We start from the raw sequence: 17,103 nt of genomic DNA on the forward strand, positions 1-17,103 counted from the left end.
ATCACTCACTATTTTTAATTTAGTAGAATTGAAGGAACTGGTAATAGTTCTTTGATGTTTCACAAATTTTTAAATAGTTTGATCTTATCATTTTGATACAGTTTTTAAAATAACCACTTTGTCTTTTTTTATAACTATTGAAATATTCTTTTTTTATTGTTTTTTTATTGAAATATTCTTAAAGCTTGACATTGACTATTGTGATTCTTTAAAGAATAGAGTATAATAAATTTTATGCTTTACTAATATACTTTTTTTTTTCTAATGTACTTTTATGAAAAACTAGTTCTTAATTATGTTCTTTTAAAGTGTTTTTGTATTTCTAGGAAAAGAATGAAAAGATTAGGAGCCTGGAAACCAATATAAATACAGAGCATGAGAAAATTTGTTTAGCTTTTGAAAAGGCAAAGAAAATTCATCTTGACCAGCATAAAGAGATGGAAAAGCAGATTGAAAGAGTAAGATATTAATTATGTTTTTCTAAGTAAATGTAATGTATATTTAGAATATGAAATCTGAAAATCTTAAACATTACTAACTTAGCTTTTTTTATTTAAATATATTAGGAAACAAGACAGAAAAGTTAGTAGTAAGTACTATAATTAGAATCCATTACTTCTATATCATTTTACAGTGCTTTCTCCTTTGGTACTCCTGCCATTTGTTTCAGTCATTATTTTTTGACATTATCTAATTAGAGTGATTCTGTAGCTCTTTTTCCACTAGACATATCATTTGCCTGAAGATTGGTTGAGTAGAAGCTCTCTTGATCTTAGGTTAAAAGTGAAGAGCAAAAACAAAAGTAAAGGAGCAAGTGTGAGACCAGAAGCACAAGACTAAATAAAAGAGAGTTTGGATGGGTTTAATAGCAGAATGTATTAATACTTAACACACACAAATATAAGCTTATAATATAGAGCAATAGAAATTAGTCTGAGCAACAGAGAGAAAGAAAATTTTGGAAAAAAACGAACACAGCCTTAGAGACCTGTTGAATAATATCAGAAGGTCTAACATTTATGTCACCAGAGTACCAAAGAGGAGAAGAATGAGACTGGTACAAAAAATATTTGAAAGAATAATGATTAAAATTTTGCCAACTTGTGAAGGAAATAAATTTATAAATTCAGTAAGCTTAAAGAGGATTTTTGTTGTTGTTCAGTCACTCAGTCGAATCCAAATCTTTATGACCCCATGGATTGCAGCACACCAGGATTCCCTGTCCTTCGCTAGCTCCTGGTGTTTGCTCAGACTCACGTCCATTGAGCTGATGATGCCATCCAACCAACTCATCCTCTGTTGTCCCCTTTTCCTCCTGCTCTCAAGCTTTCCCAGCATCAGGGTCTTTTCCAGTGAGTCAACTCTTTGCATCAGGTGGCCAGAGTATTGGAGCTTCAGCTTCAGTCTTTCCAACGAATATTCAGGATTGGTTTCCTTTAGGATTAACTGGTTTGATCTCCTTGCTGTCCAATGGACTCTCAAGAGTCTTCTCCAGAACCACAGTTCACCATCAGTTCTTCAGTGCTCAATCTTCTTTATGTTATGGTCCATCTCACATCCATACATGATGACTATAAAAACCATAGCTTTTGAGTATATGGACCTTTGTTGGCAAAGTGATGTCTCTGCTTTTTAATATGCTGTCCAGGTTTGTCATAGTTTTTCTTCCAAGGAGCAAGCATCTTTTAATTTCATGGCTGTAGTCACTGTCCACAGTGATTTTGGAGCCCAAGAAAATAAAAGTCTGTTACTGTTTTCACTTTTCCCCTTCTGTTTACCATGAAGTAATGGGACTGGAAGCAAAGAAAATAACTTCAAGACACATCAAAATGGTTGCTGAAAATCTTGAAAGCAGTCAGAGATAAATAACGCATTGCATATAGAGGAACAAAGATTAAAATTACTATAGACTTCTCATCAAAAATAAAAAAACTGTGAAGGTTAGAAGACTGAAGAACATATTTTTTTGACTACTCAGAGAAAAATTGTCAACCGAGAATTTTATGTCCACCAATAATATTCTTTAGGAGCTCGAACCAGTCAATCCTAAAGGCAGTCAACCCTTAATATTCATTGGTAGGATTGATGCTGAAGCTAAAGCTCCAGTACTTTGGCTATCTGATTCGAAGAGCCAACTCCTTGAAAAAAACTGATTCTGGGAAAGATTGAAGGCAAAAGGAGAAGTGGGTGGCAGAGGATCAGATGGTTAGGTAGCATCACTAACTCAATGGACATGAATTTGAGCAAACTCTGGGAGATAGTGGAGGATTGAGAAGCCTGGCTTGCTGTAATCCATGGCATCACAAAGAGTTGAATACAATTTAGCAACTGAGAAACAACAATCCTGATGAGTGTGAGGTGGCATTTCACTGTAATTTTGATTTGCATTTCCCTAATTATCAGTGATATTGAGAATCTTTTCATGTCTTTGTTAGCCAGTCGTATATCTTTAGAGAAATGTGTATTCAGTTCCTATGCCCATTTTTTAAATTGGGTTGTTTTTATACTGTTATTGAGTTTTAGGACTTCTCTATATATTCTTGATATTGATCCCTTATCAGGTATATGATTTGCAAATAGTCTCCCATTCTGTCGGTTTCCTTTTTACTCTATTGAGTCTTTGGATACACAGAATATTAGAATTTTCATGAATTCTAATTTGTCTATTTTTTCTTTTGTTGCCTGCATCTTTGGTGTCATATTTAAGAAATTTTTACTAAATCCAGTGTCATGAAACTTTTGTTACAAGATTTCTTCCAAGACTTCTTGTTTTTAATGTCTGACATTTATGTCTTTTGTCCATTTTGAGTTAATTCTTATGTATGGTGTTAGGTAAGGGTCTAACTTCATTCTTTTGCATGTGGATGTCCAGTTTTATCTGCACCATTTGTTGGAAGAACTGTCCTTTTCCCCCACTGAATGATCTTGGCTCCCTTGTCAAAATCATTTGACCATATGTGTGAGAATTTGTTTCTGGGCTCTTGATTCTATTCCATTGGTGTATATATTTGTCTTATGCCAATTCACACTGGTTTTGTTACTGTAGCTTTGTAATATTGATAGGTTTGAAGTCAGGAAGTGAGGATACTCCAGTTTTGTTCATTTTCAAGTTTGTTTTAGCTGTTCACGGTCCCTTGAGATTTCATAAGAATTTTAAGATGGGTTTTTCTGTTTCAGCAAGAAAGGTCTTTGGGGATTTTAAAAGAGATTATATTGTATTGAGTCATACTGACATTTTAACAGTATTAAATCTTCTAATCTGTGAACATGGAATATGTTTCTATTTATGTTTTCTTTGGGGCTTCCCTGGTGGCTCAAGTGGTTAAGAATCTGCCTGTAATGTGGGAGACTCAGGTTCCATCCCTGGGGTGGGAAGATCCCATGAAGAAGGGAATAGCAACCCACTCCAATATTCTTGCCTGGGAAATTCCATGGACAGAGGATCCTGGCAGGCTACAGTCCATGGAGTCACAAAGAGTCAGACACGACTGAGCAACTAACACTTTGACTTATGTTTTCTTTAATTCCTTTCATCAGTGTTTTGTGATTTTCATTGTATAACTCTTTTACCTCCTTGGTTAATTCCTAAGTATTTTTTTCTTTTTGATACTACTATAACAGAAATCGTTTTTATAATTTTCTTTTCAGATTGTTCATTGTTCATGTATAGACATGCCCCTGATTTCTCCGTGTTAAATTATATCCTCTGCTTTTCTGATTTCATTTATCAATTCTAGTGGATTTATTGTGTGAAATCTTTAAGTTTTTTTTTTTACAGTATATATAAGATTATATCATCTGCCAACAGATAGTTTTACTTCTTCCTTTCCAATTTGTATGCCTTTTTTTTTTCTTGCTTAATTCCTATGGCTGGAACTTCCAGGACTGTTAAATAGAAGTGGTGAGAGGGGCGTCCCTTTCTTGTTCCTGAGCATAGAAGAAAAGCTTTCAGTCTTTCGTCATTGACTGTGTTAGCTGTAGGTTTTTCATCTAAGGGTTTTATTTTGTGAAGGTAGTTTCCTTCTGTTCCTAATTTGTTGTGTTTTTATCATGAGAGGTTATTGAATTTTGCCCTTCCTTCTGGGACTTCTGTGATGTGCACCTTGGTCTGCTTGACAGTGTCCAACAGGTCCCTTATGTTCTGTTCACTTCAGTCTTTTTTCTTTCTGTTCCTCTAATTTATGATGTTATTTATTTTCATTTGAGTGTTTCCATTTCACAGTTCTTTGGTTTTAATAATTTTTAGCTAACTTGTTGCTGCTCTGTTTTTATAGTGTATATGTATGCATGTGATATATATCACATATGAATGATTTTTATACATTTTATATAATATACACAAATATTCATATAAACATATCAGTTTATTCATATTTTGTCTTCACAAAACTTTTGGATGTTTGATAACAGTCTGTTAGTGGTGAAGTTGTAAAGACAAACATTTCTAATGAAAGTATTAATTTTGATACCCTTTGTAAAGAAATACCTAATGAAGTTAGAAATGTGCATATCCTACAACCAGGAAGTCCACTTCTAGGTGGAATGTTCTAAAGAAACTCTAATACATGTACATAAAGAGATACATACAAAGATTGTTACTGTAACATTATCATTGTATTGAAAAAGAATACCAACTATTCCCAAGCAGAAGAGTGAACAAGCTGTAGTTTGTTGTTATAATGGAATATTATGTTATTTGAACTAGGTCCGTATATGGATACACAGATAAATATTTAAAACAATATTATGCCTCCTGCATTGACAGGTGGGTTCTTTACCACTGAGCCACCAGGGAAGCCCTAAAAGAATATTAAGTGAAAGAAACTAGTTGCTGAAATAGTGTTGATATTGTCTATGTGAATTTTCAAAACAGAAAATTACATTACATTCATTGGTCTACATATGTAGTTAAAAGCATGGAAAACATGCATGAAGCTGAAACACACTAGAGAATGATACAAAACAATTTCAGTATAGTATTGGTGAGGGAGGAAAAGAATAAGACCTGGATTTGTGATTTTATTTCTTCTCTAAAAGGAGGGAAACTAAAGGAAATTTGGCAAAATGCAATCATCTATGTAATTTCAATAGTAATGTAACGTGAGTATTTTGTGTGTACATTTGACTTTTGAACAATGTGAAAGTTTAGGGGTGCCAATTCTTGCACAGTTGAAAATCCACGTATAACTTTATAGTCAGCCCTCTTATCCATGGTTCCTATCTGTGGATTCAAACAACCTCTGGTGGTATAGTACTGTAGTACACATTTATTGAAAAGAATCCATGTATAAGTGGACTCAGGCAGTTTAAATCTGCATTGTTCAAGAACAGACTGTATTTAAAATGTTTTAGATTTTTAAAAAGTTAACATGAAAATTAATAAACCCTGTTTCTGTTTTTAGCTTGAATCTCAACTAGACAAAAAAGAACAACAATTTAAAGAACAAGAAAAGACTATGTCTATGTTGCAGCAAGATATAATATGTAAACAACATCATCTTGAATCACTAGACAGACTCTTGACAGAAAGCAAAGGGGTAAAATCATCTTTATAAAAGTGCTCTTTAAAAGTTGATTAATATTTTAAGTTTATGTATTTTTAACATTCCTTTAATTCTAATCAAATCAATTTTTTAACAACTTGTTACTAATGCTAAAATATATATACACTTAACTTATTTTTTGCTACCAATCTGTATGTTTTTAGGAGATGGAAAAGGAAAATATGAAGAAAGATGAAGCTTTGAAAGCATTACAGAACCAAGTATCTGAAGAAACGATCAAGGCTAGTATGCTAATACTTAAAAAAATTTTTTTTCCTTTAATTTTTTTTATTAATAGAAACATTCCTGTGGCTTTTTAGTTTACTCTATAAATTGTAAAAATCTTTTACATAAAAATGAATAAAGTAGTAAAAATTTTACCTAAATCAATGAACTTAGTTTCTTTAAGTAGTATATTTTTTCAGTGAGAATTTTGATCTTAATTATTTGATAGTTTATAGTTTATCTATAATATTATCTGTAAGATTATCACAACCTAGTTTATAGATTATCTGAACTCCTTTCTTTTTGCCTTAAGACTTGTTTGTTTTTTTTACCAAAAGCTGTTTGTTTTTTTTTAACTGTAGGTATTTACTAACATTGCTAGTAAAAATATTAACAAAGGAAGTGAAGAGAGATGAAATTACAAACAGTAGAGTTTTGCTTCTTTTTACTAGTTCTGCTATATGATTAAATAGGGGATAAATCCAGAATTTCTGAGTAAAATACAATTTTGTTGCTATTAATAGTGTTTATGTCCTTATGGTTAAAGACATGGGCTTTAGGGCTAAACTAACTTGGGTTTCATTTCTGGCTTCAGTGTGCTTACTAACTGACTGTAACCTTGGCTTGGTTATTTAAACTCTCTGAACTTCAACTTCTTCATCTTTAAAATAGGAATAACAATGCACTAGAAGAGGGTGGATTTGAGGATTAATTAAAATGAGGATATAAAATGCTTAGCACACATTAAGTTACTCGGAGTTTGCTAAGTAATTACTATATATCCAATGTTTTCTCCTCATTATTTCTTTTTGACTGTGCTGCTGCTGCTGCTAAGTCGCTTCAGTCATGTCCAACTCTGTGCGACCCCATAGACGGCAGCCCATCAGGCTGCCCCGTCTCTGGGATTCTCCAGGCAAGAACACTGGAGTGGGTTGCCATTTCCTTCTCCAATGCATGAAAGTGAAAAGTGAAAGTGAAGTCGCTCAGTCGTGTCCGACTCTTAGCGACCCCATGGACTGCTGCCCACCAGGCTCCTCCGTCCATGGGATCTTCCAGGCAAGAGTACTGGAGTGGGGTGCCATTACTGTGCAGCTAATGGGATCTTAGTTCCCCCAGCAGAGATCAAACCCTGGCTCTTGGCAATGAAAGCACAGAGTCCCACCCACTGGACTTCCAGGGAATTCCCCCTTATTTAAAGTTTACTGCCAGATCTCACCATGTTCAGGGCACAATTTTTCCTTTATAATTAATAAGCAGTATGTGGGATGATTCTTGGAGGCCATGTTGAAAGCTCTGTTCCTCAACAAGCTTATAGTCAATAGTTTTTAAAATCCAGTGATGAATCTTGCCCGAATGAGTTTTTGCATTGCTAATTTTTATCAGGTGTGATATTCTGACAGATTTCTTTTTCCTGTGTGTAGAATTTGATACAAGTACCAATGCTCATACTCATGCTTAAGAAAGAAAACTTGTAACTAGTTATACCTTCATAAAACAATTTAAAAATTATTTTTAGGGCAGCAGTTTATTAATAAAGATAATTATTCAAAATTACAAACTTTTAAGCTGTTGTTATATTCACAAGCTATAGGGACAGGCTTTGGCAACTGTGTGTCTTTCAAGATCCTCCTTTTAGAAATAAGAGTTGTAAGGATAATTTCATGATGTAGAATATTATCTGCAAGAGGGAGCAGTTTTCTATTTTTTCTTATTTTGCTGAAATTTCTTTCACACTTTCATGACTACTTACTAAAAGGCTATTAGCATTGAGGAGAAAAAAATCGCTCCTGAGAAACTCAGAATTACAATAATGAAAAGAAAGAATCAAGAGAAGAATGAATCTCATTAACAGATGGGGGACATGGAGTATATAGGCAAATTCTTAAAGAAATTTACTGAATTTGAGTTGCTCTTTGCTCATTTGCTGTTTAAGGTTACGGTAGCATGAAGCATTTGCAGCTTTATGAACACTTGAACCAAGTTACATGGCTGCCTTTCTAAAAATGTTTTAACTAATTGAAAGGAAAAACAGTCCTCTCCTTTATTATTTTTTCCTAGCTGACAAAAACACTTCATTTTCTTAGTGACTTCAGAATATTCACACCATAGTATTTTTAGTACAATACACCAGTTTGTACTCACTTTATTATTTTTCTTGATCAAGAGAATTTAAGGAATAGGTTTAAATACTGCTTACCTTTTTAGAAAATGTTTTAGAGTGTCTGGCCTACAGGTCCTTGACAGTTGGCCCCAGTCTGTTTTGCCAGTCTCATCTCTCCAATACCGATCTCTTACAAATTCATGCTTTTGGTACCCTACTGCTGCTGCTGCTGCTAGAGCTAAGTCGCTTCAGTCGTGTCCGACTCTGTGTGACCCCATAGACGGTAGCCCACCAGGCTCTGCCATCCCTGGGATTCTCCAGGAAAGAACACTGGAGTGTGTTGTCATTTCCTTCTCCAATGCATGAAAGTGAAAAGTCAAAGTGAAGTCGCTCAGTCGTGTCCGACTCTTAGCAACCCCATGGACTACAGCCCATCAGGCCCTCTGTCCATGGGATTCTCCAGGCAAGAGTACTGGAGTGGGTGCCAGTGCCTTCTCCATTGATACCCTAAGCTCATGCCAACTTCTTACTACTCATTTTCACAGTGCCTTGTCTCTGAATGTACTTCGCTCTTCCTAAATGCCCTTCCTCACTTGTTGATGGCTGTTTATTCTTTAGGACTCCAGTCTCTGGCTTCCTGGTTTGCAGTAATAATTAGTTTTCTAAATCTCTTCTTTAATAGTGCTTTATATCTTAAGTTGGACTATATGTTCATTGGTTGAAGTAGTGAGGTAACATTAGGAGATAACTGTAAAATATTGAGCATATCATAAGCATTCATTAGTATTAGTTGATTTTTCTTTTTTCCTTTTTGCTGTTTAGGTCAGACAACTAGATTCAGCATTGGAAATTTGTAAGGAAGAACTTGCCTTGCATTTGAACCAATTGGAAGGAAATAAAGAAAAGTTTGAAAAACAGCTAAAGAAGAAATCTGAGGAGGTAAGTAAATTAACATTTCATCACGTGTAGCTTCCCAGCTGGCAGTGGTAAAGAATCCGCCAGTACAGGAGACAAAGGAGACCTGGGTTCAGTCCCTGGGTCGGGAAGATTCCCTGGAGCAGGAAATGCCAATCCACTCCAGCATTCTTGCATGGAAAATTCCATGGACAGAGTAACCTGGTGGGCTACAGTCATTGGGGTCGCAAAGAGAAGAGTCAGACAGTACTGAGTGACTGAACATATACACATATAGCTAGGTTTTAGAAAATATTATTTGATTCATAGTCCATCCATTCTGTTAGTAACAGGTGATGTTATAAAGATGTTTTACCAAATCAGTGGATATTCCCCAATCCATGCTAGCTGAATAAATAAATGGCCCCAGAGCATATTGATAGAAAGCCAGCTGAAAAAAGTACATTTTGATTATCTAAAACACAAAGCTAGTAAATACACCTCTGAGTTTTTGCCTCAGGCAAATATTCTTTTACAGGTTTTGAAATAAATACATTTATGATTAAAATAGTAGTGACTTTGGGGTCCCAAATTATTTTGAAAATATTTTAATTTTGTATTAGCTTGCTTTAAAAGGTGATAAAGTATGTGTTCATAGGGAATTACATTGTCAACATGATAGTAGAAAATAAACACAAAATAGATGAGAATAAGCCTAAACTATTTCTTCATAAAGCATTTATTCAGTAAAATAAATCCTTTTATTAATAAATACCTTTATTGAAGATGAACTTAAGTTTTGTGAAGTTGACATTGTGTCAGTAACTTTCCTAGCTTTTATTTTTTAGTAATAATTTGCTTTTAAAGTAAAGTGGAAGTTAAAGGGTGGTAGAGTGATATGCCAATATAAATTTGATAGATATAGGTTCATTTTTGTGAATTAATATTTGGGTTTCAACTAAATATTTTCGGTACTTCAGTTCAGTTCAGTTGCTCAGTCATGTCCGACTCTTTGTGACCCCATGAACTGCAGCATGCCAGGCCTCCAAGTCCATCACCAACCCCCGGAGTTCACCCAAACCCATGTTCATCAAGTCGGTGAGGCCATCCAACCATCTCATTCTCTGTCGTCCCTTTCTCCTCCTGCCCTCAATCTTTCCCAGCATCAGGGTCTTTCCAAATGAGTCAGCTCTTCGCATCAGGTGGCCAAAGTATTGGAGTTTCAGCTTTAGCATCAGTCCTTCCAAAGAAATCCCAGGGCTGATCTCTTTCAGAATGGACTGGTTGGATCTCCTTGCAGTCCGAGGGACACTCAAGAGTCTTCTCCAGTACCACAGTTCAAAAGCATCAATTCTTCGGCGCTCAGCTTTCTTTATAGTCCAACTCTCACATCCGTACATGACCACTGGAAAAACCATAGCCTCGACTAGATGGACCATTGTTGTCAAAGTGATGTCTCTGCTTTTTAATATGCTGTCTAGATTGGTCATAACTTTCCTTCCAAGGAGTAAGCGTCTTTTAATTTCATGGCTGCAGTCACCATCTGCAGTGATTTTGGAGCCCAGAAAAATAAAGTCAGCCACTGTTTCCACTGTTTCCCCATCTACTTTCCATGAAGCGATGGGACCGGATGCCATGATCTTCGTTTTCTGAATGTTGAGCTTTAAGCCAACTTTTCCACTCTTCCCTTTCACTTTCATCAAGAGGCTCTTTAGTTCTTCTTCACTTTCTGCCATCAGGGTGGTGTCATCTGCATATCTGACGTTATTGATATTTCTCCCAGCAATCGAGATTCCAGCTTGTGCTTCCTCCAGCTCAGCGTTTCTCATGATGTACTCTGCATAGAAGTTAAATAAGCTGGGTGACAATATACAGCCTTGACATACTCCTTTCCCGACTGGGAACCAGTCTGTTGTTGCATGTCTAGTTCTAACTGTTGCTTCCTGACCTACATATAGGTTTCTCAAGAGGCAGGTCAGGTGGTCTGATATTCCGATCTCCTTCAGAATTTTCCACAGTTTATTGTGATCCACACAGTCAGAGGCTTTGGCATAGTCAATAAAGCAGAAATAGATGTTTTTCTGGAACTCTCTTGCTTTTTCCATGATCCAGTGGATGTTGGAAATTTGATCTCTGGTTCCTCTGCCTTTTCTAAAACCAGCTTGAACATCTGGAAGTTCTTGGTTCACGTATTGCTGAAGTCTGGCTTGGAGAATTTTGAGCATTACATTACTAGCATGTGAGATGAGTGCAATTGTGCGGTAGTTTGAGCATTCTTTGGCATTGCCTTTCTTTGGGATTGGAATGAAAACTGACCTTTTCCAGTCGTGTGGCCACTGCTGAGTTTTCCAAATTTGCTGGCATATTGAGTGCAGCACTTTCACAGTGTCATCTTTCAGGATTTGAAATAGCTCCACTGAAATTCCATTACCTCCACTAGCTTTGTTCATAGTGCTAAGGCCCACTTGACTTCACATTCCAGGATGTCTGGCTCTAGGTGAGTGATCATACCATCGTGATTATCTGGGTCGTGAAGATATTTTTGTATAGTTCTTCTGTGTATTCTTGCCACCTCTTCTTAATATCTTCTGCTTCTGTCAGGTCCCTACCATTTCTGTCCTTTATTGTGCCCATCTTTGCATGAAATGTCCCCTTGGTATCTCTAATTTTCTTAGAGATCTCTAGTCTTTCCCATTCTGTTGTTTTCCTCTATTTCTTTGCATTGATCACTGAGGAAGGCTTTCTTATCTCTCCTTACTATTCTTTGGAACTCTGCATTCAAATGGATATATTTTTCCTTTTCTCCTTTGCTTTTTGCTTCTCTTCTTTTCACAGCTCTTTGTAAGGCCTCCTCAGACAGCCATTTTGCTTTTTTGCATTTCTTTTTCTTGGGGATGGTCTTGATTCCTGTCTCCTGTACAGTGTCACGAGCCTCCATCCATAGTTCATCAGGCACTCTATCTATCAGATCTAGTCCCTTAAATCTATTTCTCACTTCCACTGTATAGTCATAAGGGATTTGATTTAGGTCATACCTGAATGGTCTAGTGGTTTTCTCCACTTTCTTCAATTTCAGTCTGAATTTGGCAATAAGGAGTTCGTGATCTGAGCCATAGTCAGCTCCTGGTCTTGTTTTTGCTGACTGTATAGAGCTTCTTCATCTTTGGCTGCAAAGAATATAATCAGTCTGATTTCAGTGTCAGCCATCTGGTGATGTCCATGTGTAGAGTCTTCTCCTGTGTTGTTGGAAGAGGGTGTTTGCTATGACCGGTGCGTTCTCTTGGCAGAACTCTATTAGCTTTTGCCCTGCTTCATTCTGTAGTCCAAGGCCAAATTTGCCTATTACTCCAGGTATTTCTTAACTTCCTACTTTTGCATTCCAGTCCCCTATAATGAAAAGGACATCTTTTTTGGGTGTTAGTTCTAGAAAGTATTGTAGGTCTTCATAGAACGGTTCAGCTTCTTCAGTCCTGTTACTGGTCGGGGAATAGACTTGGATTACTGTGATATTGAATGGTTTGCCTTGGAAATGAACAGAGATCATTCTGTCATTTTTGAGATTGCATCCAAGTACTGCATTTTGGACTCTTTTGTTGACTATGATGGCTACTCCATTTCTTCTAAGGGATTCCTGCCCACAGTAGTAGATATAATGGTCATCTGAGTTAAATTCACCCATTCAAGTCCGTCTTTGTTCACTGATTCCTAGAATGTTGATGTTCACTCTTGCCATCTCTTGTTTGAACACTTCCAATTTGCCTTGATTCATGGACCTAACATTCCAGGTTCCTATGCAATATTGGTCTTTACAGCATCAAACCCTGCTTCAATCACCAGTCCCTTTCACAACTGGGTGTTGTTTTTGCCTTGGCTCCATCCCTTCATTCTTTCTGGAGTTATTTCTCCACTGATCTCCAGTAGCATATTGGGCAACTACTGACCTGGGGAGTTCCTCTTTCAGTATCCTATCATTTTGCCTTTTCATACTGTTCATGGGGTTCTCAAGGCAAGAATACTGAAGTGGTTTGCCATTCCCTTCTCCAGTGGACCACATTCTGTCAGACCTTTCCACCATGACCCGGCTGTCTTGGGTGGCCCAACATGGCATGGCTTAGTTTCATTGAGTTAGACAAGGCTGTGATCTGTGTGATCAGATAGACTAGTTGTCTGTGATTATAGTTTCAGTGTGTCTGCCCTCTGATCCCCTCTCTCAGTGCCTACTGTCTTACTTGGGTTTCTCTTACCTTGGACGTGGGGTTTCTCTTCATGGCTGCTCCAGTACTTTGGTACTTCAGTATTTTTAATTGAAATTATTTTGCTAGTGGCTATGTTACTGAAATAAAATTTTTATTTGTCCTTATGTGGTATTAGTTTCTTAGTGTTTTGGTTAGGCCTTATCTTTTTTCTAATATTTTGTCTTCCTTTATTAACTGGTCCATTTTTTTCTTTGCATAAGAAAGTAAGTATAACAGGATGTTACAGTAAAGCAAAGAATAGTGTTTAAACTTATCTTGCAGGCAAGTCAGTTCTATATAAAATAAACTACAGCAGAGGTGTGATCTGTAGTTTTGTCAGGAGCTAACAGGAAAATCAAAACAGATGTTAATGATACATATTTACACTAATTAGTTTTTTTCATACAGACAAAATTAAGATAGTTTAGCATTAAAAAGAATTATCATAATAATATTAGAAATTACATAGTTGCCTGTTAGATCTAAAGTTCTCTAATTGTAGTAAAGAGTCATCATATAATGAAGTAGTTTGAAATTTAAGAGCTTCTTGTTATAAACAAAGAATATTTGACTCAAGCTTTTAATGCTGCTGTTGAATGTTTGACTGCCAGATAATTAGAAAAAAGAACCAAATCAGAATTCTTCTCCACTGTTTCTTAGGAGTTTAAACTGCTTTCTTCTGGATTAGTATTTATTAGAAAGATCGTTTGCCTCAAAGGAAAGGGTTTATTTTCTTTCATTTAAAAAGTTATTACATAGGCAACAATAAGAAATCTGTTAAAGAAGATTTACCTACAGTTCACTCTAATACTAATACTTTTCACTTTTCTATTTGCCTGAGTGTTTTTTATGTTAATGAAATGAGGTTCTTTTTTTTCCCACCTTATTTTGTAAAATTTTATATTTGGTATTGTCCTTTAAATTAGGATTTTAAATGGTTTCATCTTTCAAAATTTGATTTATATATCATTTATTTAAACTTTCCCCTTACTTTAGGGAACAGGTGACAAATATTATAAAATACATATTAAGTTATGCTGTATTATTTATACAATTTTAAAATGGTTTCTTTTGGCACTTTGTAGGATTTAGATTATTGGACAAAGGGCCTTTTTTTTCCCCCTTCTTAATAGATTCTTCCAGATAACTCTAAAGGTATCAGATGTTAATGATACTTTTGCTTTAAAGCAATTTTGGGTACCAGCATATTAAAGTCCTAAATATTTGGAATGAATGAGTTTAGTTTCTTAGATGGTTATTCCTTTATGTGTTTTTTGGAGCAAGAATATTCACGAGTGCTTTGCTGGAGTATTATTTTACAAACAGTGGCAATGATAGCAACAATAATATACTAAATATCACCTATCATTTATGCAGTGTTTTTATGGCTATGGCTTATTATCAGTTGGGATAAAAGATAACATCAGATGCAGTGTGAAGGCATCTATGGCTTCCTATGTTCTCGTCCTCGTTCTGAGAGAAGTCACATAGAATATGCTTCTTTCTATAGAAGTGAAATGCAGTAACATGTATGCAGTATGTCTGCCCAAGGAAGCCTGCTTATGACTCTTTTTACTGGGGAGCTGGTCACATAAGAACAGCCATAGGTATGAAAATCCCAAGTTCCCAGAAGGAAAGCATGATTTGGTGTCCTAGCCAGGGAAAAGAATCTTATCACTTAGGGAGTGTTTCAAAAGCCACATTCTCCGACATCAGCCAAGAATCGACCCTATTAATAGGTTGATGAAGGAGCAATTGCAATTTCAGACTGTGAATTTTAAATCATTATAACTAGGCTCAAACACATCTTTAATAATCAAAATAGAAACCATTACAATCAACACATTTTTGCCAACAAGAAATAAGTTTGTTTATTCCTATAGCATAAAAATCTGCTTCAGGATTCTGAAAACTCTAAGATAGCATTTCCTGCCTCTTGCTGGTTATGGAAGTATTTCCCCTGCAAGAATTTGTTGAGATGCTTGAAGTGGTAGTCGGTTGATGAGAGGTTAGGTGAATATGGCAGCTGAGGCAAAAGTTCATATCCCAATTCATTGGGTGTTGTCTTGCAAAAGAATTGGGTTTATTCTGTTGACCAGTGCCTGGTGCAGCTGTTGCAGTTTTTGGTGCATCTCATCGATTTGCTGAGCATACTTCTCAGATGTAACAGTTTTGCCACGATTCATAAAGCTGTATTGAATCAAAGGGCAGCAGACCACCAAACAGTGATCATGACTTTTTCTGATGCATGTTTGGCTTTGGGATATGTTTTGTCTTTTTCTTGGTCCAGTCACTGAACTGGCCGTTGCCAGTTGTGGTATAAAGTCCACTTTTGGTCACATGTCACAATTCATTCGAGAAATGGTTCATTGTTGTTGTGCAGAATAAAAGAAGATGACACTGCAAAAAGCCAATGTGTTTAAATTTTTGGTCAGCTCATGAGGCACCAATTATAGAGATTTTTCAACTTTGCAGTTTGCTTCAAATGCCAAATGACTGTAGAATGGTCAATGAATTCTTGGGCAGCTTCACGTATAGTTGTAGGAGGTTTAGCTTCAGTGATCCTCTCAATTGGTCTTTGTCAACTTCTGATGGCCAGCCACTGCATTCCTCACCTTCAAAGCTCTCGTCTCCTTTGCAAAACTTCTTCAAACATCACTGCGCTGTATGTTCATTAGCAAAATGAATTTTGATGTTGTGAGTTGTCTCTGCTGCTTTACGACCCATTTTGAACTCAAATAAGAAAATTGCTCAAATTGCTTTTTTGTCTAACATCATTTCTAGTCTAAAATAAATATAAAATACATGGCAACTAATAAGTCATTAGCAAAAATCATAAACCAAGAAATGTACATTAAAATGGTGTATAACATAACCACATTTACTTAAGAATGTATTCCAATATCAAACAGCAAATTTCAACAATGCAAAATTGTGATTACTTTTGCACCAACCCAATAACATATCTTCATCAGAAACATGAGCCCTGCCCTTCCACATAATAAATTATAGCAATGATTGCAATTATCCCATATGACAAATGAGGATAATTATCTAATGAGGTAATTGACATTTTATTGCTTTTATTTGAAATTATAATGAGAAATTTATATATTTGTTAGGTATATTGTTTACAGAAAGAGCTGAAGATTAAAAATCACAGTCTTCAAGAAACTGCTGAGCAAAATGTTATTCTGCAGCATACTCTTCAACAACAACAGCAGATGTTACAACAAGAGACAATTAGAAATGAAGAGCTAGAAGACATTCAAACTAAACTTGAAAAACAGGTATATTTTATTGGTCAAAATGGAGTTGTGTTATAGAAAGTTTTTAAATTGATAATAGATTTATTTTGCTAGTTATATAAATTGCTGTTTAAACTTCACAGATACCATATTGAGTTATTACTCCAAAGGCAGAGTCCTGGGACATTTTATAGTAGAATCTTCTTTCATTCATTCCCAAGTTCATCTGAATTATTCTGACAGATATTTTACATTTTTTGATTTGTTTTTCTCTTATCAAACTTAACAGAAGAGTATAAATTAAAAAAGGAAAAAAAAATAAAAAATAAAAATAAAAAAGGATAGTTCTCTGTAATCTCCCTACACCTCACCTTTTTGTCCTTTGTATGACTTTTTAATCTATATATTCTAAACTTAGCCTCTCCAGTAGCACTAAGGAATTTCCTCTCTGTATATTCAAAGAGATCAGGCAGGTATTCTATATTTTCTTCTTTAGAGACATCTGTCCTGTGGCTCTCCATCCTTTTTGCTCAAGTCTAGACCTACTGTTTGCTGTGCCTGATGCACAGCTTCATCCTGAAGCATTTCTTCATCTCATCGATGTTTGATTTCTACTTTATAAATTCCTTGTTGTTGACTCTAGTATTTATAAGATTGATTTGTAATTCTTGTTCTTTCTGAAATTGATTTTATTTCTGTAATTGTCTTATGGTTTTCTTCTGTTTTTGTTTTTTTTTTTTTCCCTTAAGTGTATCAGTACATTTGTATTTTTGGTTTGATGATTTTATTTCTTCATCCTATTTAAGATATTTTTTTGTCATTTGTGATTTCTTTGAGGGTCTAAAGAAGTTTATGTC

The 17,103-nt window shown here is 35.5% G+C and overlaps 1 protein-coding gene across 48 annotated transcripts in view; it reads left to right on the forward strand.

The window, feature by feature from the left end:
- The window catches only part of CCDC18 (coiled-coil domain containing 18), a 113,079-nt gene that overhangs the window by 57,368 nt on the left and 38,608 nt on the right, over positions 1-17,103 (forward strand). For all 48 annotated transcript variants that reach the window (XR_015160509.1, XR_015160510.1, XR_015160514.1 and 45 more), the window contains 5 exons: positions 327-458; positions 5,403-5,537; positions 5,708-5,785; positions 8,692-8,808; positions 16,121-16,288. Coding sequence is in view for 45 of the 48 variants with exons in the window: in XM_086391215.1 (XP_086247341.1) it covers positions 327-458; positions 5,403-5,537; positions 5,708-5,785; positions 8,692-8,808; positions 16,121-16,288 (630 nt within the window). In the remaining 3 variants the exon portion in view is untranslated. The remainder of the gene's footprint in view (positions 1-326; positions 459-5,402; positions 5,538-5,707; positions 5,786-8,691; positions 8,809-16,120; positions 16,289-17,103) is intronic.

The sequence above is a fragment of the Bos grunniens genome, chromosome 3 (assembly GCF_055505025.1).
Source record: "Bos grunniens cultivar Pamir isolate PY7600 chromosome 3, Bosgru_T2T1.0, whole genome shotgun sequence".
Taxonomy (NCBI): domain Eukaryota; kingdom Metazoa; phylum Chordata; class Mammalia; order Artiodactyla; family Bovidae; genus Bos; species Bos grunniens.